Source organism: Natator depressus, chromosome 4 (genome assembly GCF_965152275.1).
Source record: "Natator depressus isolate rNatDep1 chromosome 4, rNatDep2.hap1, whole genome shotgun sequence".
NCBI lineage: Eukaryota > Metazoa > Chordata > Testudines > Cheloniidae > Natator > Natator depressus.
In genome coordinates, this window is record NC_134237.1 from 14,436,870 (window position 1) to 14,460,413 (window position 23,544).

The 23,544-nt window shown below is 42.9% G+C and overlaps 1 protein-coding gene across 3 annotated transcripts in view; it reads right to left on the reverse strand.

Moving 5' to 3' along the window:
• CCNI (cyclin I) overlaps positions 1-23,544 on the reverse strand; it is a 50,024-nt gene that overhangs the window by 19,569 nt on the left and 6,911 nt on the right. For 2 of the 3 annotated variants that reach the window (XM_074950459.1, XM_074950458.1), the window contains exon 2: positions 10,414-10,570. In XM_074950459.1, the coding sequence (XP_074806560.1) occupies positions 10,414-10,527 (114 nt within the window). In that variant the 5' untranslated portion in view covers positions 10,528-10,570. Of the gene's footprint in view, positions 1-10,413; positions 10,571-23,544 lie in introns of those variants that run through there. The other variant, XM_074950460.1, reaches the window with a different exon arrangement.

A 23,544-nucleotide genomic window follows, 5' to 3' on the forward strand; every position in this document is an offset into this window, starting at 1 on the left:
ACCGTCTTCCTTCTGGACTACTCTTGAATTCTCATGTTTGAAAAAAATATAGTTGTTACTCTATGGTATTAGCATTTTAGACGCAATTGTGATAAAAATTAAATAGCTGAAACAGGCAGATCTTCCTTTTACAATTTCACCTTTAAAGTAGTACTGAGTGACAGTGAATGCAATGAGTAATACTAAATGAGCAGTATAGTAATAATAATTAAAATAACCGCATTGACTTATTTTGTTTGGGAGAATCCATCCTCAACATACAGGATTCTGAAGACTATCCACTTTCAAGATCACCATCATTTTCTATAGTTTCAGAGTTATCTGCCAATGATAGTGTTTCAGTCACATCATGTATGTCACATAGCCACAGTATAGCACCTGTAGCAAAAAGAAAAAAAAAATCTCCATCATCCAGAAACTACCATAGATAAGTTTGTGATAAGAACCAGCAGATTACAAAAAGATGTAATTGATGAAAAAATTGCCTGGTTTGTTTATACAACAAACTCTCCTTTCCATATGATTGAGAACCCACATGTCATTAAAATCAGGATACAGTCCACCCAACAGAGCAGATGTCGCAGGCAAGTTGCTGGATAAAGTGTATGAAAGAGAAATTGAGCAGTGTGCAAAAGATCTAGAGGGTGAAATTGTTAACCTGAGTCTTAATGGGTGGAACAATGTCCACAATGATCTGGTTGTATGTGCTTGTGTGACAACAGAAGGAGGAATGTCTTCCTTAGAGAAACAATTGATACATCAGGAAATGCACACACCGTAGAATACTTACAAGTAGCAGCAGTAAAAGCTATAACAAACCGGAAAAAAAATTTCAAATGTCTAGTACACAGCTTGGTCACAGACAATGCTGCAAATGTATCCAAGATGAGAAGAAATTATTTAGAAGAGAGTCCCAAACTAACAACATACAGTTGCAGGGCTCGTTTGATGCACTTCCTAGCCAAAGACTTCAGTGCTCTAGATATAAAGGCTAGTTGTTGAAATTGCAAAATACTTCCATGACAACCACTTTGCAGCAGCTGCTCTGAAAAAAGTGGGAGGAACCAGGCTAACTCTCCCACAAGACGTGTGGTGGAACTCAGTAGTGGACTGTTTTTGAGCACTGTATCAAGAACTGGCCTAATCTGATGACAGTTTGTGAACCAAATGGTGGAAAAAATAGATGGCCCTGCCACAGCCGAAGTGCTCGACACTGGGCTTAAGAGAAATGTTGAACACATGCTGAATACTCTATTTCTGTAGCCTTGAACAGAATGTAGGGAAATAGCTGGTTTATTGCTGACGCAGTTGAAGTTTGGAAGGAACTGAGTGAGATCTTAAAAAGAGAAATATGCAATGACAGCGTTAAACTACAAGCATTAAAAAAAAAACAAATGGGACAAGCACTATCTCCAGCTCATTTTCTTGCAAATATTCTCAATACTCGGTACCAGAGTCAAACCTTAAGTGCTGAAGAAGAGGAGTTGGCTATGATATGGCCATCCAGCAATCATCCCTCCATAATGCCAACTATAATAAACTTCAGAGCAAAGGGTGAACCCTTCAAGAACTATATGTTTGCTGATATTTTAAAAAAAAAAAGTCACACCAGTCACTTCAACAGTCACTGAATCCAAGTGCTTAAGTGATAATCTCACTTTCAACAGCAGTAGCTTCTTCTGCTGGTGTAGAAAGAATATTTTTTCTTTCTTTGGACTAATTCATTCCAAATTGAGAAATGGTTTGGGACCTGAAAAAGCAGGAAAGCTTGTTTTTCTTTTCCAGATTATGAACAAAGAGGAAAATGAAGGTGAAGACGACTGAGTTAGCTGCAGAAGCCAATATTTTAAGTTTCTCGTGTTGACCTGGCTGACAAAGTCGATTTAATTTTTGGCTGTTTTTTTTTTTTTAAATATTTCATTTAACTAAAAACAATTTTAACAAAGACAAACCTGATTTTAAAAAACTTGAATGTTTAACTAAATTCAAAAATTCATATGCTTGTTTTGTTAAAATATTATTGCATGTTGTTGAAGAATAAAATCCGGAACACATAATGTTGTTATTTTAGTTAAATAAAACAATTTAAATATCTGTCTGGTGATGTTCTCCTCCTAATACAGCATGGCAAGAAAATCCTCCAAATATTAATGATTAACCAGTTGAACTGGAGATATTTATGAAGTCATTGGGAGTTGAACTATCGGCTTCAATTACCTTTGGTAAATGAAATAACCAAACAATCATTCATTTTCTGATATAGCTGTAAAACTAATCTGAAGAGTTTTCAAACTAAATCACTTAAAAAAAATGCATAGTGTGTACCTCCTAAAAATGAAACCTACATCTATCGCTGAGTTGTGAAGAACATATATTAAGGTTATAACAACCAACAAGAATGCACTTTTATGTAGAAAGCCATGATTAAATCGAGTCTTCCTGACGAGTGATTTAAATCATGATTTAAATAAAATCCACCTGCCGGCAGTTCATGCCTCTTCATATTCAGATGGGGAAAATTCACTATTTTCCACAGAGAAAGCAACACTCCCATCACTGGAGAAGATGCCCGGGCTCTCAAATAGGGCAGGGACCCACTTGTAGAGGAGTGGCCGATCAGACTGCTGCACAGTTTGTGTTTGTGAAATGCCCAAGGAGGTTTGCATTTCACATAATCCCAACTGCACACGCAATAAGTAGGAAGCTATAAAACTAAACAAACAGCAGGGTCATAATTTCTTGAGCTACATGAGTTAAATTGAAAGCAAAGCAAGGTATTTTTGTTCCTGAGACTAAAAAGTCCCTTTCAGTTGCAACAGTAAAGTCCTTTCCTAGACTCCAAAGTGCTTCCCCTTGGACATTTTCTCACACCACAAGCCCATCACGTCAGGGTTTTGTTTGTTTTGTTGCCACATGCCAATTGGACACTTACGTAACAGTCCAGTGCCACTGCTTTAATTACAGCCCCCCCGTGCCAGGGAAAATGACAGGAGGCATGGCACTCGCAGGGTTCACTTTAATTTCCCTCACAGCAACAGCAAACTGAAGCAGCCCTACTGCATTCCGCGTTCAAGCAACACTAACAATGGGCTTCAAGATTAAGGGACAGTTCGGCTTGCCCCGTGATTTTCGAAGGGACACTTTTCATGTTAAAAAGGAGTCCATGGGCCAGATTCTCAGCTAGGCAACATGACTTACAACCAGCAGAGGAACCAGCTGTACGTCTCTACAGGCCTGCCCTAGACCAATGATCTATGGAAACCTGCCAAGACTGAAGTCAGTGAGAGCTGGGGGCGCTCTCCACCCCTCACCAAAAGCACTGGCAGGATCAAGCAACTGACCAAGCCATTATAACCATCCCGGTTATGGCTGGCTGCCTCGGACGCATACCTCCTGCAAAAGTAACTATTCCTCCCCATGACGGCCAATGACTGAGGGGCCCATACACAGAGCCACATGCACTCCCCTCCTTGTGTAGCACAGGGCTAGCATGAGGAGCCCAATGTGGGGAACGGGGCTGTGTACAAACAGCGTACCCTGCAAGGCGCTGTGCAGTCTGGCCCTGACACACCCGAGCACTTAAATACGCTCTCAACTGTAGGCATGTGAGCACTGGATTGCATGAGACTACTCACATGCTGAAGTTATGCATGTGCTTTAGTGCTTCACTGTCTTGGAGCCAGAGTGCTCAAATATCCTGCAGGATCAAGCCCTGTGACCCAGATCAGGGCCAAGGCAGATATTGGCACAGGCTGCAAGAAGCCAGAAGGCATCCGTGGGGCTTGACACACCTCAGAACAGCTTGCTACATGGAAAGCGTGCAGAGGGCAGAAGTGCTCCTTACCAGCTTCTCACAGGGGTTTACCAACACTGGCAGAGATGCATTTAAAGAGTTTTTACATTCTCCCGCTAAAACAGTTGTCAGTGCCTTTTTTAAACGGTCCACAGAGAACTACAGTTAGCAACACGGCCATATGCTGACAGGAGCTCAGAGCAGTATGAAAACCCAGAGAAGAGAATAGCTGTCTAGCCACTGATTTCCTGGACGTGCACCCAGCTGTGATGACATGTGTAACATGGCACTAAGATTAACACTGCTATTTAAAAGCCTTAATTCCTCCCACTAGAACCTGCTCACTCCTGTTTGGCACCTCTGCACACCAGTCCTACAGGAAGAGGCGACTACAGTGCTCCTGCTTCTAGAAGATTAACAATGCATCTCCACTAATAGATTCTACGGAACCAATGGGGAGAGGCCTTTAAAAAAAAAAAAACATAATAATAATACATGCTTACCCTTTCCCCATCCCTGCTCTGAAGAGTAAGCAGTCCCCCTCTATCAAAGAAGCACAGTGGTTCAATGGAGAGGGCACTGGACTGGGAATCAAGAGACGAGTATTAGGAGGTAAAACTAGATGATAATGGTCCTTTCTTACCTAAAATCTATTAATATAATCCACGGTCCATGCAATTACTGTGGCTGTATTGTCTACTCCAAGTGGAAATGCTGCTCTAGTTCCGCGTTTCCCCGAGTGCAGCGAGATAGTGAACTGATCACCAGCTGCATATCAGAGGTGTATAAAAACAGGGATCTTACTGGAATTGCAGAACTGAACTTGGCACATTTTAGGAAAGAGGTTGGCTCAGAAGGCGGTCATCTCATGCACATCCCACAATATTTTTTCCTGCGAATACTTATCTAACTCCATGTAGGAAACTCTCGCAGTTGCGGATTCTTAGATGCTCTTTCAAGGGGTGCACATCTGAAGAATGAAAGAATCTGGATGTTCCTCTGAAAGGTTTAAGACTAGACATTTTAACTAATTGGATGGCAGAATACAAAATAAACTCAACTGCACGGCTGATATGCTATAATGTGTTGGTGGCAGTGCTGCCTCTGACAGCATGATTCTATCACCTCAAAATGAGTAACAGCAGAGGAAAGTAAGCATCCTTAAGACAGGGAAGAGCGGCACCAGTTATGATCGTTAGCTACTGGCTATGTCACAGGTCCTACTTAGACATTCAGGTGTTGGTGTGAATTAAGAAGTTGTTATTCTGATTTCCAACTTAACCAAAAAGCCATTTACATGACACCTGGGGAGGCCTGAAGTTATTGGCTTGGAAATGGCGAGGGCGGAAAGGGGCTTTTTCTACTGCTTTGATACTGACCGGCTGAACTGACTTATTACTGTCTCCAACTGCTTAATGCTTCCGGCAGGCTGGGTTTTTCAAGTTTGTAGGTGGTTACTAACAGATGTAAGATTAACTGCTAAAATGCCTAGAACTTGTATGGGTGGTTTTTTTACACTATTGTTTAAATCTAAAGCTAGATTTAAAAAACAAAAAACAAAAAACAAAACACAGTTACCCTTCCCTCCATGTCTCCAAATCTTAGCCAGCACCAGCAAAGGCCCATTCCCTACCTGCTCTCAAACCTGGATCTCCTCTAGAGCGGAGTCATGCTATTGCTAGCTACGTGAACTTTTTGCCATCCTCCCTCACTCCAACCTCACAAATGCATACTTTACAGCTGGGGCCTCACAGGAACTTAGGGGAGTCAGGTGCCCAAATCTCTGGACCAACTCCCCACCCAAAAGCTTGCCCACGGTTAGGCTGCAGCATGTGGTCCTGGCACATCAGATCAGTATTGCCTCATTGTTTCCTTGTGTTCCCCTGACTGTCGTCTCCAGTCCTACGCTTAGATAGTAAGCCTCTTGGAACTAGGACTGTGTTGTTCTGTGTTTGTACAGTGCCAAGCACAATGGGGCCTGGGGATCGTAGGTACCGACTGCAACACAAATAATAAAGAGAACCCCACTGAACACTCCTTAGGTGCCTTTGAACACCCATCGTATTACATTCTGGGCAAACTCAATGCTATTAAATTTTTATGTCTCAAATTCAGGTAAATTTTACTGGTTGAAATTTAAAGTCAGTGAATTCCTGGGTTTTGTTCTTTCCCCATTTGTTTTTTCTTCTTCTCTTCCCAGGCTATTTTGCGAGTAGCAGTAATTCTTATCAGGACTGGCATACTTAAAGGGTAGCTACAGCACTGCAGAATTAGGACCAATATCCAACCTCAGGTACACTATTTTTACACTGGTGTAACTCCACTGATTTCAGTGGGGTTGTTTCTCAATTGCACCAACGTGAAATCGGATGCAGGCATCTCTGAAGTCTCCAACAGTGCTAATTTATGTTTAGTTCCAGTTTAGTGATAGCTACAAAATTCATAAGCAGTACAATTTCCTTTTTGTGCATGGCCACATTTGGAAACAGACATCCGGAGAGGCAAAAAAAATACTATTTTGCACTTAGAGCATTCCATCCAGAAATCTCTCAGCGCTTTACAAAGTTGGGTAAAGATGATAATCTCCGTTTTGCAGACGGGGTGGCAAAAGGATAAAGAGGTTAAAAATGACTTGTCCAAGGTGACATGACAAGGCAGTGGGGAAAAAATGGGAATGAACTGAAGACTCCCGATTCCCATTGTCATGAGGAATGGAAAAAGAAAACAGAACAAGCAGGGAAAGGAAAAAGGAAGATGAAACGGCATCGAGTTTCTAAAAAAAATTTTCCTGGCCCATGAACGTAACTGCCACAGAGAGCGTTACTTGTTAACGAGAAAACTAACTTCTGACAGACTTTCCAACTTTATATCTCAGATCTTATCCACATGCCAGTCACCCCCCTTTCACCTGACCATCATAAGCAATATACATACAATATTTTACTGTGTGTGTGTATATGTATAATTTATGTGAACAAACAACTTAATAGTGCTAACAAAATGCAAAGTGGTCCTAAACACACAAGCCAGATGACTCTTCAAGACTGAAAAACCCCTTTAACCTTTGGTTTAGAGCTATCAAACACAGGCAGAGTCAGTGTGTCACAGGTCAGAAAAGGAAAACTGAAAGCAATACACTTATTGACAGGGACTGGGGCTTTCCAAAACATACCCGGACAGAAATTCCCACCAAACTGCGGCAGACTGCAGTACACATATGTTATACCTTTATCATATATTATTTCCAAGGATCTAAACCGGGGGGGGGGGGGGGGGGGGGATTTTGGCCTGAGGGCCGCATCAGGTTTCGGAAATTGTATGGAGGACCGGTTAGGGGAGGGGGTCGTGGCCCGGCCCCCCCCCCTCCAGACTTCTGCCCCATCCAACCCCCCAGTTCCCTGACGGCCCCCCCGGAAACCGTGCCCCATCCACACACACCCCCCCCCGCCCCATGACTGCCCCCGGAACCCCTGCCCCTGACTGCCCCCTGCCGCCCCATCCAACCCCCCCCTCCTTCCTGACTGCCCCCCTAGGACCGCTGCCCCATCCAACCACCCCTTCTCCCTGTCCCGACGGCCCCCTGCTGCCCCATCCAACCCCCCCTCCTTCCTGACTGCCCCTCCCGGGACCCCCGCCCCCATTCAACCCCCTGTTCCCGCCCCGACCCCTATCCACACTCCTGCCCTCTGACCACCACCCTGAACTCCCCTGCCCTCTATCCAACCCACTCTGCTCCATGCCCCCTTACCACACTGCCTGGAGCACCGGTGGCTGGCGGTGCTACAGCCGCGCTGCCTGGCTGGAGCCAGGACACGCCGCCGCCACTACCACCATGCAGCACCGAGCACCGGGTCAGGCCGGGCGCTGCAGCTGCACTGCCCCAGGAGCTCACAGCCCTGCCGCCCCAAGCATGGCACTGGTGGTGAGGTGAGGCTGTGGGGGAGAGGGGGCAGCATGGGAAGGGCCGGGGAGGCTAGCCTCCCCGGCCAGGAGCTCAAGGGCCGGCCAGGAGGGGCCTGCGAGCCAGATGTGGCCCGTAGTTTGCCCACCTCTGATCTAAACTAGAGCACAATAAGGTCTAGAAACTGTGTGTGTGTGTGTGTGTGTGTTTTTCCCCCTTTAGAATTTAAAAAACAGCCAAGAACCTAACTGAATTTTCATTAGTAGAAAAAAACGAGAAATATACTTTCAGTTTTGATCATTAGATTTTCCTTGTGTGTTTCTTCATTTGGAAACCAGAGTACCACGTCAAAATAAAGTTTATACTTATAACAGGCAATGAAAATTAAGTGCCCACAGAGTCCCAGGATTGGCTATCCAGTACATCTTAGATTTCCTGAAGGTCAAGGGAGACAAATGATTTTGTGTTATTGGATGTTTCAGGCTATTGAGAACATTTTCAATGAAGTGAATAGATGCTAAGGAATAATACCCCTGTTTCAGATAACAGGGGGGTTAGGGTAATAATATGGGTTGAACTTTATGACATGAAACAGTGCCAAAATGAGCACTGATAAAATGAAATGATCTGTGACAGTCTGAAGTCCAGTGTCTCATGAACAATAAGCACTAGAAAAGAATATTTTATACCACTACAAAGCTGGTTATCAGTTCCTGAGTACCTATAAAAATTGTGTAGTTTTACATGTCAGCATGTGCTTGTTCTCTTTTTATTCATTTAAATCTAATTACCATGTATTTTTACCCCCACATGCTTAAATTTCAACCTGATTTAGTGATTATTTTCTCTGGAGTCGCTAATGCTAGAAAACAACATTTCATATTGTGTCAAAGCAGTCTGGCATTCCAGCTGATAGAATCATGTGTGAATTGAAGTATGGAAAGATGCAAGATAATCATTAAAATGATGCGATTTTAATGACCTACCAAGATTGGAAGTGCTTGGGTGGACCAGTACAAAAACCTTTTCAAGGCCAGTAAACTTTTCCAAGCATGAATCCTAACTCAGCAATCAGAATGAAAAAAAGTCAACCTTATGTGTAATGGCATTATGGCATAACAGAATCCCAAACCTGAATCAGTCAATTCTGAAACTAGACTTTCTACTGAAAAGGAACACTGTAGGATTTTTGCAGGTATCACAAATATTAATCAAGACTGTTTCCATGACTTTATACCACTCTGACCTTTCACAGAATCTGGTAACGCTGCCTCCCGTTTTCATATCTGCAGATGGCCAGACACATTACAACGTCAAATTAATGTCACTGACAACGTACCTATCCTGTGGGTAGCTGAGTACCCTTCGCCGCACTGAAGTCAACCCCACAGGACAAGGTCCTGAAATATCCACTGACTAACACAGAAAAGTTCCAAAGAAGACCCAGAGCAAGACTGCAGCCATAGCAAGGTGTAAAGACTGAATTCAAACAACCACTACCACCTAAACATACCATGGTTGGAGAACCTGTACTTCAGTGGGCACTAAACCAATTTTACAATGCAATAGCTGTTACAAAGAACGACTGATGCTTTGAATGCAAATAACCAGTTCTTGGGCACATCTGTAATTAAGCGCCCTGGATATTGTCTGCATAGAGATACAGATCTGTGGCTACAATACTGGTTTCCAGTAAATATCCAAAGTCAATGGAAGCTACTGAGTGCCCGCACTCCTGTGTTTTCTGTGTACCAAGCTAAGCAAGGATGGACCTTTTTCCTTTCCAGAGCCCATCAATACTGTTCTCTCTCTGTGTCAGCCACAAAGAGGCCCAAGAGTAGGACTTGATGCACTCCCAGCCTCCAGGAGTAAAGAATAGGAAGGTCCAATCCCTCACCCTGACACTGGGATATTTTGTTTTAAATCAAACTACACCGGTACGTAGCACACAGGCCATTCATAAATAAATATGCTAGGTGGGGTTTTTCGATACACAGAACACAAGCAGGAACTCACTGTTTACCAATGCCAATCTGTGCCCAGTTCTGCCATCTTTAGTTACACTAAGTAATACACTACTCTGAAATCAGTAGGACTACTCGTGGAGTAGGGTATTATTCACCATGCCAGATCCTCAGGTAAGGTAAACCGGAGTGACTCCATTTAAGTCAATGGAGTAACACCAATATACGCTATCGGAAAATCTGGCCCAATATGAGTAAGGGTAGCAGAAAAGGCCTCACGTTTGAATAAGAAAATTCAGAAGGGAGTGACCGCACACCAAGCTAATGTCAGCAGTAACACACAGAGCAGCAATAGGATGCTTCATGTAGAAAATTGCCCAGGATTTCAACAATAATATATTGTAAGTCAAACTTAACCTAACACAATTGAGTTGCTTTTCAAATTGACTGTATAGCAGCAAACGTGTATTAATTATCAGGGCAATTCACAGTGTCAGTTTAATAAAACCTAATGTGTGTGAGTACTTCTAGAAGAAATAGCAGTGATTTAACGCTGTATTCCGTACACCACGTTCTGTACCTCAGACTGTGGGTATGTTCCTGAAACAAAGCATTAGTCACTACATTGAATTAAAGGTTAACCTCCCTCCCCCAGGCAGTAGGATCACTTCTCATGTAACGGGTTCAGTTATTCACTGAAAAATATGCCAGAAAATATTCCCATAGAGTAAAAAAATGTACATAAGAGACTTTACCTGATTGGGCTGAATTTTGGGCATATGCACTTTCCACATCTGAGCTTCTCTAGAGATTGCCGTCTCCAAGAGGAGAGACAATCTCTGGCTCTCCAGGGACCCCGAAAACTTCATGATAATCCTTGGATCCGCCTACCACCCAACTGGATACAGCTACCTGCAAAAGCAAATACAAACCAGTGACACAACTGTGTCGGGCCTACGTATTTAAAAACAAGAATAAAGACCGCTACAGCTCAAGAGTTGCACAAAATGGAACTACATACACATCCAGGATAAAGAGGAGAACAATTTACCATTCAGCCCCTGACAAATATTTGAAATGAATGCTTTAAAAATTATATATATGGTGAAAATGAGAGGACAAAACAGCTGTGAGCATTAAATGCAATTCTGTCTACCAAATACTTTGGATGATTATTAAAAACATATTATATAGATCATAAAGTAGATTAAAGTCTGGGCACCACTGCAGGGCACTACACCCAGACACTAGGATCTTCCTAAAGTGGTTAACATGATAATCAAACTGCTTTAACCAATCAGTACTCCCATCAAGAACATATTTAGAAAGAAAAATCGTATCTATTTGAGATCCATTGTCAGGAATTCTTGATGCTTACACACTGCTCCATAGACATGGTCTATTGTGTAAATAATGCACTACTGAATTTAGGAACAGATCCTGAAAGCTGATCCACAAGGGCAAAACACCCAACGTCAGCTGGATTCCTAAGTCACTTCAGCACTTTTGAAAGTTTTACCCATAATGTGGTTTATAATTCACAGAAATTGCAACTGGCTTCACATATCCTGCAATGATACCTAGGAGGACAGGAAAGCTACTCTTGGATGTAATTAAAGTAGGTTAGAGTCAACAACTGTGGAGAGGAACTTGACTGCACATGTCAGTTTTTAAGGCCATGTCTACACTAGGGAACATTTTTAAAATACAAAAAACCCAACCAGTGTTTATTCCAAGGCAGCTGAACCTGCGTTACCCCTACTGCAGACCAGGCTCCTCTAACCTGAAGCCACCCATCACTAATTCCAGTTCAGCTGGAACATTAGTGGGAATCTATACAAAACTCATTAGCAGAGAAAAGGCATAAATGCCCTGCAATCTAGATAATCAAGGAGGAAAATTTTCCCACAGAAGCCTACAGAATTTAGGCACACAAGTCCCATTTACTTGTAAAATCTTCCCACAAATGCACCAAGTAAACAAATGAAAAGGAGTTGGGGGTGGGGCACAGAAGCATGCCCTCTCCTTCAATAGCTTTCAGAACTAAAACTTAGACGTTATTTGTTACAATTTTAAGCAAAAAAAAAATTGTTTTTTAAATGGACCCTTTAATATAGTTGAATCAGAGAAAAGATGTTTTCAAGAGAAAAAGATTTAAGTCTGTTATTTAAGTCAGCTAGATATCACCTGCCACTTTTTGTGAGCACAGATTTCTTGATTGTACTAAGGCAGTTAGGCAAAACGATTCATGCTGTAAATGTAAGTCCATGGGAAAGTATTTAAACTTTGAACTATTTGTGTGCTCTCTTGTGAAATCTGAAACACGATACGGAGGAGGCTGGCCAACTCCTGGCCAGGCTGTTTACAAAGACTGCGGTTCTTAGATTTATGAATATAATGTAGTTCATGCTTCTGTCAAATTGTACAGTAAATAAGATACCCTGCTACTATTTCCATCAACATAACAGCACAGGTAGCAACGACAAGAGAAAATTGATTCCCCCAGACCAAAAATGGTTTTGTTGTTTGGTTTGGTTTTTTTTAAAAGGCAGATTCAGTACGCTGTACCACAAATTTAAGGGAGACTAAACCAAGTTTTTTATCTGTTGCTAAGATTCCTGCAGTTCTTAATAGGTGCCATTCACCCCACTCGGACTATGCACAAGGCCTAAACATCTCTTCAATCCCACTTAAGCCCTCAAGTACAGTTTAAGTGATATATACTCCTTGTGTGATCTCTGTGCATAGGTTGAATTTCACCTCTTCTGAGATTCTTCCAAAACAAGCGCTTCAAAGTGAAGCGAACAAACTAAACCCCCAAGCTTGTTAGCCAACCCTATGCCAGCCTAATACTAGAGTAACGAACCAGAGTGACAATGGATGGAGCGATTTCCAGATTCAAGTTCCCAGTGAATATTCTAAACCAGGGGTTGGCAACCTATGGCACGCGAGCCCATTTTTAATGGCACGCTGCTGCCTGTCAGGGTCCCGGCAGGCAGCAGCGTGCCATTAAAAATCCAGCCTGGCCCAGCCCGCTCTTCTCCGCTCCCTGCCCCCTCCTGAGGGGGCAAGGGGCAGAAGCTTGGTCCTGCCGGCTCCCCTGCCTCTTCCCGCAGTCTGCTGGGTTCCTACCCCCCCCCCCCTCTCGGATCAGCTGATGAGCTGAGTCAGAGTGCTGGGGGGGGGGGGGGGGCAAGAGAAGAAGCAGGGGCAGGGCCTTGGGGAAGCGGGGCATATCCCCTCCAGCCCCGTGCCGTGAGCAGCCCATGACCACAGCCCTCTGCCCTGACCCCTCCCACACACACACACACCCAGCCCTCTGCCCCGAGCCCTGCACACCCCCAAGGCCCCTGCCCCGAGCCCTGTATCCCCCTCACACACACCCAGCCCTCTGCTTGACTCCTTCACCCCCCCACGACCCCAGCCCTGACTCTGGATCCCCCACACATGGCCCCAGCCCTGACTCTTGCACCCCCCACATCCCCATCCCCACCTCGACCCTGAGCACCAAACGGGAGCTCCTGCACCTCCCCCCCTCCACATTCCCACCTGCAACCCTCCCACCAAATGGGAGCTGCCCAGGTAAGCGCTCCACACCCAAACCTCCTGCCCCAACCCTGAGCCCCCCCTCATTCTAGCTCCAGGCCAGACCTTCACCCCAACCCCCAGCCTGCTCCTTCACCCCCAGCCCTGTGCTCAGTGCACTCCCACCCTCAGCTCAGTGCAGAGAGAGAGAGGAAGAGAATGGCCAGAACCAGGGAGAAGGTAGGTACCCACTCTATGTGGGCAGGGCCAGGACCCCAGACCGGCAGCGGGCTGAGCAGGTCCGGCAGCCGGGATCCCGGCTGGCAGGAGCCAACAGATGGAACCCCTGAGCGGCAGCGGGCTGAGCCGCTCAGCCCACTGCCAGTCTGGGGTTCTGGCTGCCAGCCCCTTGCCAGCCAGGGTCCCGGCCGCAGGCTCCGCTCAGCCCGCTGCCGGCCTAGGTGAACGGAACCCCAGACTAGCAGTGGGCTGAGTGGGCTGGCGGCGTAAGATCAACATTTTAATTTAATTTTAAATGAAGCTTCTTAAACAATTTTGAAAACCTTGTTTATTTTACAATACTACAATAGTTTAGTTATATAATATATAGACTTAGAGAGAGAGACCTTCTAAAAAAACATTAAAATGTATTACCGGCACGTGAAACCTTAAATTAGACTGAGTAAATGAAGACTCTGCACACCACTTCTGAAAGGCTGCCGACCCCTGTTCTAAACGAATTCAAAATACTTTAAAATTTATGAAAAATACCCGATATTGGCTTCTAATGGATCAGCTGAGGATTTACACAAAATAAATCTTTATTAAGTGCAGTACCCTTTTACCATTTTCACAGGGGAAAATTTCCTTTTAAAAGCAGAAGGGAAGTTGCCCTGTTACATTCTCTGGGTTTGTTCCATGTGGGTAACTGCTATACTTTTCATTTACTGCTTTTTCACAAGTACCTCTTCTCAGGGGGAGACAATAACAAACCTCACTAACACCAGGATAAATCAGGAGTAATTCCACTGGAGTTACCCAGCTGTAAAACTAGTGAGAGATCGAATCAGGCCTGTAGACTTAATTCACACGGATGGGGTTCAATCCCACACCCACTGGCAAAACTCCCTCCGAACTTCAAGGTGTGCAGAATTGGAACTGCTGGTTCCAAAAATATAGATCTGGGGCCTGATCCACCCTTGCCTTTCACGGTCATTCACACCTGCACAGAGTGGGTGTATAACACCAGCAAGTCACAATAATGGTCTTCGACACTCACTTTGCACAGGTATGCGTGACAACACAAGGGTCCAGGCGGGGGAGAATCTAGCTTCCTATATTGGTGGCTGTGATGACTACATTTAGGAAGCACGTTACAATAATTTAGGACCTGATCCAACTACAATTAAAACAAGCCAATGGAAATACTCCCTTTGATTTCAACATCCGTTGGATTTGGTCCTTACGAACAGATTTAGATAAAACATAACACTAGCTCCCACGTCACAGAAATCAGTCTTCCCCACCTCCTAAATAAAATTGGATTTTTTTCAGGGACTCCACAGCACAGCAGCTGGACATAACTTATTTTCAAATTCAATTAGACCCTTAAGAGTTCAGTTGCTATGTAACTGCTAAGTAATGAAACATTCTTTATACAGGTAATCCTAGCTGGGTAACATCCAACAGGACAACAACTGCAGCCTGTCAGACTGCACTGTAGGGTACAGAATTGGAAAAGACTGTAATTAAAGGCTTATGTGAACACTTAACTTTATAGGAGATAAAATAAGTACACGGGGAAAAAAAAAAAGAAAGAATGAACGAGGCAGCGGGGGACGGGACAAGCAGTGCTTTTAGGATCTGATCCAAAGCCCACTAAAGCCAATGGAAAGGCTTCACCGTCTTCCATGGGTTTTAGATCTGCCCCCTAAAGCACTGCCTAAACTCTGTTCTTATACCTCAAACCAGCAGCAGCAAAGGCGTGATTCCTGGGAACAAAATTCAAGGGCTGTTTTGGAAGCACAGAGGTCCTCTCTCCTCATGCTTCACAAGAAGCATGAGTGAACTTTACCCTGAACATCATGTCCCTTTATTTAAAATATTTGTGAATATCATACTTTGATTTCCTAGCACAGAAAATATAATTAGCCAGGCCTTAAACTCCAGACATAAAATATCAAAGGGGCTACAGATTTCAAGCAAAAGTCAATCTTTCACGATTTTACTCCTCCAGTTATTTTGTTTAATATACACAATTCAGGCCATAACAGTCAGCTTTGATAACACAGGGCTCGATTCTGTTCCCATCACAGTTAATGGCAAGCCTCCCATTGTCTCTAATGGCGGAAGGTCTGGGACCCTTAGAGATTTTTTTCCACTCAAGGCTGGATTCCATCCTTCAGAAGAAAAGGAGTGCACACTTTGGCAAATCTTTGGATTCTAAGGAAAGCAAAATCTATACTCTTTTCTAGGCTGAGTTTTGAAAAAAAGTTAGTTTATACGAGCAGTTGTCAATTGTTTTTCCTATATCATGACCAAAACACCCACTCCAACAATGTTTATAGCACAAATGGATTTCACTGCACTCTAGTCCAGTCACTCACTCTTGCTTAACCTCTTCTTCCAAAGGTCACGCTTTAAAGTGTGCTCCCAACCCCTTTGCACAAAGAAACCCTGAGCCAGTATCTCCTACCTAGCAACCGTTCCTCTCATGAGACACTCTACACAGGGATTCTTCCGAGACAGTCTGTGCTCCCAGTGGTCTTCCCATTCCTGGCAAGAGATGTTTCTATGGGCACTACAGCTAAAAGAGTGAGGAAGTAACTGATGCAAGAGAAGAAAGCAATGGACTCAGAAGAGAACGTTTCTTCCTTTCAGCCCCCTCTCCTCCCAACAGTGACGCCTGGTTGGTGAAAAAAGGTCCAGCTCTTGCAACAGAAGGAAACAGTCAGCGAGGGAGTGTATCGCATAAGATTTTAAGGGTAGTACCGGTCCTAGGGCAACGCAGGGCAGGCCAATCACTGCCTCTCCTCATAAGAAAGCAACTGATGCAATGCAAGAGTCACACTGCAGTGTTTAAAAAAAAAAAATAAAGAACAATTCTGGCTGCCCAAAGAGAGGTGTCTGACCCACATCTTTAATAAATGCAGCAGACAAGATTAGCAGTGGGCTGAGCATTAAAACCTCCTTCTATTGAACCAGGAGAGTCTTAACAGCTTAGCGCAAACGTGACCAGGTTATATCATACATGCCTTCATTTCTCTTTGACTACAACAGTCAATATGTAATGGAATGTAGGCTAGGTATATTTTTATAGATATATTTTACACACAGTTACACAAAAGGCACTAATATATTGTATGCTATCATATACCCACTTGATCATGATTCACTTTTTGTGTTGCCTTTTTCCACTGTATACAAGAGAATGCGACAAAATGTCAGTATGAAGACTATTTTCATAATTCTATTGTGGGCTTGTAATGTAGTGATACTTGGATGACTTAGCCAATAGAGACAATTACAACAATTAATATCCATGCTGTATCTTTGATGAATGAACAAACTACATACATGAACGAACAAGATCTATTGGTCATTTTATAAACCCAGACTTCAAGGGAAAGTCATAAACCCACCCTAGAGGGTTGACTCATCCCCAAGAGTGTAGATGAGGGGCAATCTGAATCTCTTCTCCCAGCTGAGTGGGCACCTATACCTGAGGGAGGGAGGGTTGACCAATACATGCTGGGGTTATATTTTATTCACACTGCATATAACTACTATGCATTAAGCCCACAATATCAATATAACATTATACTGTGTATATATTTCTAGCTGTTACATGGCCTGAATCAGCCTATGCCTTTTTATAATCCTGTTCACTTATGCTAAGTATCCAATAACACTTTACAAAACTGAAGTCAGCTTTGGCATTAGAAAATAGGTAACTTATCAAAGGCAAAAGTACATTAATGTCCTAACCTGGTACAAGCCAGGGAGGTACATTCATGGACCAGAGCGTGAAATGCTAGTCACCAAAACGAAGATAAGGAAGATACAGAACAAGTTAAGGAGCTGGTAGGAACTGGTGGGGTGGATTTGAGTGATGTGTAAAGAGTTTTGTAACCTGTAAAATCATCCTCTAAAAAGCATTAGCTGAAATGTGTCACTTCAGAAGCAAACCTTCTTTGTAAGTTGAATTCAACAATGCTACACAGGACAGGTTCCTGGAAACTGGCATCATCTTGAACTTTTCCTGTACTATTCTATTATTGACTTTTAGCAATAAACCTCACTGATACGGGTTATCTGGTCTCTTGAGAATATTTCATTATGAACCAAAGTGTGACCAAGCCCTTGACGATACAATTTACCAGCAGGAGTGAGGAGGAGCAAGAGGTTAACGATTTATACAGAGGCAGCTGCTCCATTGCACAGAAGCACCAGGTGATCAGAAAGAGCACCTGTACCTCACTGAATAGCTCGACAGCAAAGGACTGAGGGACACTTTCAAAAGTGCCCTGAATTAATAACACAGGTGCAGCGAAGAAGGGTTAAATACCTCTGAGAATGTTGAATCTAGAGCCACCAAATGGAAGAGAGACATTTTGTTTCCAAACTCAGGAGGTAAATAAACTGGAAATGGGACGGGAAAAAAAAAACTACAATAAAATTAAGCCCTTGAAAGTGTCCCTGTAAGCCAAAGTGGCACATAACCTTTGCAGCACTCAAAGCACCATGGGCAACTTGCCAAGGAGCCTGAAGGCTGAAACTAACTTGCATATAAATTAACATAGATTTTAACCAGATATATTCTCACTTAAAAAAGAAAAAAATTATAGAGCATTGCAAGCATATACTATGCTTTACAAAGCACACAGACCAAATACACATGAAAGGGCTGTACGGGAAGGAAAAACGGAAAGACTGGGACTGCTTCTTTGAATCCAGCCTTATAAAAGTCGGGCTGGAGCCCATTAGGCAACCCTGTTGTTTTTATGTGCTCAGATTCGTAACAGACAAGCTCCCTCCACAAGACACACTTTCCAAGGTCCCACCAGTGGTAATGCTACCTGTACCACATCCAATTAAATGTGTGTGTGCATGGACCTGAGGTACTACTGTGGCAATTTTGGGTGGGGGGGGGGGGGAGAGATGCGGACGAAGGAATGGGAGCCTAGAGCAGACAAACCGGCTTGCCCAAAAAGTCAGCCTTTGTAGGCAGTTGGGTATCTGTCACCACAAACAATCACCATAGAAATTCAATAAGCTTGGATCAGGGTGGACTGGACCACTGTAAAGCATTCAACATTTGGCCTCCGCTTTCTTAGGGTTAGAATAAAATGGCTCCTTTAACAACTAGACTGATTTCTCTCCTTCCTCCTCCTCTACCCCCACCAAATCTTGGAAGTTTTTTAATTACTGCTCAAACATCTTACAGCTTCTTAATCCATTCAGCATAGGCTCAACTGGCCACAGTCATATTTCTTGAGGAATTGCTGGCAAGTTGGAAAGGGGGAAAGTCAGCTGTGTGAAAGCTTCAGTTTTGTTCTGAAGGCTACTCTCTTCCAAACAAGGTCGTAAGTTGGTGATTCTTGCCCTGAAATTAGAGGTTCAAGTCTTTTAGAGGTGATGTCTTCTCCATGTGTTCCCTCATGGCCACATGTCCCTCTGCCACATCCTCCCTCTTCAGGGCCCCTTACAGATTCCACACAGTCTCTCTCCTGAGCACCATCGCCCTCCACCCGGGGCTGAATAATGATCACACACAGTTCCAAAGAATCCTTCATGTCCACAGAATAAAGTCCTTTTCTGCACCTGAAGGTTTTCACTTATCTCTGGCTCTTCACTTGTCTCTTATCTTCTGGCTTTATGACCATTACAACATAAATTGATATGTAACGGACAAACTATACAAAGTAAATATCCTTAAACCAAACTAGTAAGCTCTCAAGCAGTATTCTTCTTACTGTGCCAGTCTGTAAATTCTAACCAGCAATGGAAATATTTTTGTCCGGTTTGTGTGTATACAGTGAAAAACAACATTTACTGACATTACCTAAAAATCGAATCCTTTCAAGCCTAGTTGTAAGTATTTTACAGACATGAGTAGTATGCTATAAGCACATTGATAGATGATGTTCTAGACGGTCATAAATCAAGATTACAAGCAACCAGTTAGACTAACAACCTATGACAACTGTTGGACTCAAACAATTGATTAATCAGTTATTAAAACATCTTCTGTTTATAAAAGAGTTCCCTTATAAAAAGGGGGACTGTGCGGGGGGGGGGGGGGGAATATCCACACTGCAAAACTTTTCAAAAAGGCAAAACTGAAAACAGTGGGGAAATCTCTTCAGGGTAAGAAGCTTTGGGATAAGAAGTCTTACAAATAATTAAAAAGAAGACAGGCATGGTTGGCAGTAGCCCTAGACTTCTAGAAACAAAGCATCAGCCATTTTTAGAGATGAGGAAGAATGTTGAATCCCAGGTCCACCCACACGTATTCAAGGCAGGACTGCTGAGGACAGTAGTAAAAAGTTGCCTTTGTTCTGCTCACCCTCTTTCTACATGCTGGTCTGTAGAGACAGGAAATAATTTGATAATGGTATAAACCAGTGGCAAATTTAGTCACAATTCCTTCTCCTGCACTGCTTCTAAGGCAGTACAAACACCCCCGCTTACTGTGGGCAACATGTAACTCACAGTTGAGATTAGCAGCAGCTGCAAAATTTATGCCCCCGATGCTCATTTTTTGATGAGTTTTGCTTTTAGGTTTTGGTTTATCTGTACCCACATTCAAAGCAAAACCACCACCTCCTTCCACTCACAAGTTAAAACAATCCCCCCCTCAAAAAAGCTTTGCATGAATCTCTACAAACCAAAACACGGTTGAATTTTACACTGCACCGTTGAGCTTTACACTGCCCTTATTTTATATGTCTATATGTTGTTACACATACAAGATGCTGTTTGAGATGTAAACTTTTATAACATTAGACTGTGCCCGTTTACTGGGCCCAATCCTGCAATTGTGGGCACTCAAATCTCATACACTAGTTAGGCTGACTTCAGAGCATGCCATGGACTACAAAGTCAGGATTATGTACATTTATTATTGCGGTAGCACCTACTGTGCCAGGCACTGTACGAACATAACAAAGATACGATCCCTGCCCTGATGAGCTTACCATTTACGCACAGGACTATAGATAAAATGTGGATACAGACAGGGAACCCTAGGAAATAAAACTGTTGTGACATATAAAAAACACTTTTTATTCCGGTACTAGTCAAAATGAAAGGCAAATATGAGGCAGCAACTGCACCATACTGAGCAAAATTGTATACACCCTTACACCAACAGAACCCATTCTCTTCAGTCTCAAGACAACAGCTGCACCGGTTTAACATGTGGCTCATTACGACTAGAGACAGCATACACCTTCTGTACATGCTAAAAGCACAGAGTGCCTAAGTTAAAACATCACCACACAGCATTATGAAATGGCTCTTTGCTCCCCTCATTACAAACATGCTAATGCAGCAGACGCAGAGTCCAAGTCACCTCTCAGTGACACCAATCTAACTCACTGACTTCACTTAAGTTACTTCCAATTTACACTGATGTAGATGTAAGGAGAATCAAACCCGCAAAGATTGGGTAGTATATTTAGAATAAGGATCACTGGCTTTCACATTCATAAAATGCTAGTTTTTGATGTTTGTTTGTTACACATTCAGAAACAAAAATACTCTGCATTGCTTTACAATACAACCATCCAAACAAGAGGAGTGCAATACAGCTGCAGCTAGATACACATGGAACAGACTGAGCAACAGCTCCATTTTTTTGCAGCTCTAGCCAGTCATTAATATAATTGAACAGCGACAAAACAAAATTGGGTAAAAAAATTACTGTTCTTAAGTCTTGTTTCTGACCAATTATGTTGTTTCTCTAACACCCACACGCACACACAGAGCAATTACAATAATTTCGTTCCCCTTGACAACTGCGAACAGGATGTTAAGAGAAAGCAATCGCCATCAGCCATTTATTAAAAACAAAACTAAACATGTCGTGAGTCCAATATTTCACTGTGCACACTCAGAACACCTTCAGAGAAAGCTATCAGAGATTACTGCTAACGTGGGGGTGCAGTTTAAGGCACTAAGAAGAGACAATTATAAGGAAATGAGAACTAAGCCACTTTTGGAACAACAGATCAAGTAGGAGATAGGGTACAGAAGATGTAGAACAGCATTCTTAGGCTCTGAGGGTACCATGCCCTCCTCATCATTAACTAAAGACAACCCAGTATTAAAGTTAAATTGTCTGCAAGGATCATGTGTTCTCTGTCTAGACCAGTGGTTCTCAAATTTTTTTTTTTTTTTTTACTGGTGATCCCTTTCACATAGCAAGCCTCTGAGTGCAACCCCCCTTACAAACTAAGAATACTTTTTTATACATTTAACACCATTATAAATGCTGGAGGCAAAGTGGGGTTGGGGTGGAGGTTGACAGCTCACAACCCTCCATGTAACAACCTCGTGACCCCCTGAGAGGTTCCGACCCCCAATTTAAGAGCCCCTGCTCTCCAAGATGCCAATTAGATAATGTAAATTATATAATTCCAAGTGTCCACTAATACAGGACTGTACAAGCACAGTTCTGGCTCTTCTCTGCAAACACCTGCCAAATTGGTGCAAATTTCAGTGTTAAGATGGCCCTCCTGTGCTGGTTGGTCCTGGGGCATCTGCACAGGTTACTCATGTCAGAAGCACAAGTAACTCAAGCTGGGAAGGTCTCATGAGGCCACCAATGGATCAGGGTAAGTATTAAAACACATGAACTATTCTATCCCCAGAATGCCCATGCCACAGCTCAGAGGAGGTAAACTCTGCAGATTTGGGGAGTGCCAGCCTTTGCGTCTTGGAGTTCCCCTTCTGCTTGCTTTGCAAATGTTTAGTCTGAAGTTGCCATTTGTTCCCATACATTCAGTTACAGCAGTACGTGCAGTTCTCTGTTCCAAACTCTTGTGTGCTTCGCGTTTTGTTTCTCCAATAAAGAACAAGCTACAGCTGATGGTGAACTTGTTTATAGTAGTTTGATCCTTCAAGAACAGGGACCATCAGCTGGACGGTAGTACTTACAGAGAACAATCTGAGCACTTAAAATTCAAACTGTATTATGAAAGTAAAGCCTCGAGATTCTTGGGACCAAGTTCTCAGCTGGTGTAACTCCACTGAAGTCAACAGTTACATCAGCAGAGAATTTGGCTTGTGGTACAAAGGCAAAAATAATGTCACCATGGCACAGAACCTCTGGCAAATGGTTTAATTCAGCACCTCCCTTATCAAGTTAAAGAAAAGAAACATCTGATCTCTAGACTGATGAGCAAAACTGACTATTTGCCGTAACATGTTACTCATGAGTGAGCTTTTAGACCAGTTTATTGCATACCGTTACCAACTGCAGCTTTTCATTATGGTTAGTAAGACAGCACATCAATAACATCTGCAGTTAGTGAACACACAGGAAAACAAGAGACTTGAAGCCTGAGATTTTCTTCCCATCTGATCCACCTCTAACCCACGGGTTTTATCATTTGAAAAAACAGACATTTTTAATTGATATTTGAAAAAACCTCTCTTAACTTCAGTGAAACTAGATGTCTATGGAGCTCAAGAATGCCTTCTTTGTGGCCTGCCTGAATTTTCAATTCACCCTCTATTCCATTCAGAGCCAGTTACATGGTTACAGCACTTGTGGCTCTGACATCTCTGGCCCCACGGAAACTCCTGAGGGAGGGCCTAAAAAATCCTTCAAACCCTGTAAGCAGGCAGGTGTGGCCGAGACACTCATTATTTTGCCTTCAACCAAAGACAACCCAGTATTACAAAGCTAAATTGTCTGCAATGATCAGTTCAAGGGGACTTTTAGAACATGCGACCATGTTTCATCCAACCAGATTGTATTTATAAATCCTAGAATATAAATTACTAGTATTATTCTTCTGGAATTTGAATGGTGGGACAGAAATTACAGAGTTTAGCACTTACAGGTATAACTATAAAAAGTTTTTCCAACCATGAGGATTCTCAACAAAATTTTTGGTGGCCTCAGAGTGTGGCCACAAAGTCTTACTGGTGGCCGCGCTGACAATTTTTCCTAAAATATTTAATTAACTTTAGGAAAAACAAACAAACATGCACATACACATGTCCAAGACATTGTAATTTATTCATGTAGGAATTTGTTTTTGCAGACTCAACAATAAAAATAATGTACAGTTGTCTATTCTTTACTGGACCTAAACAGAATAGAAACACAAATAAGAAGCTTTGCACAT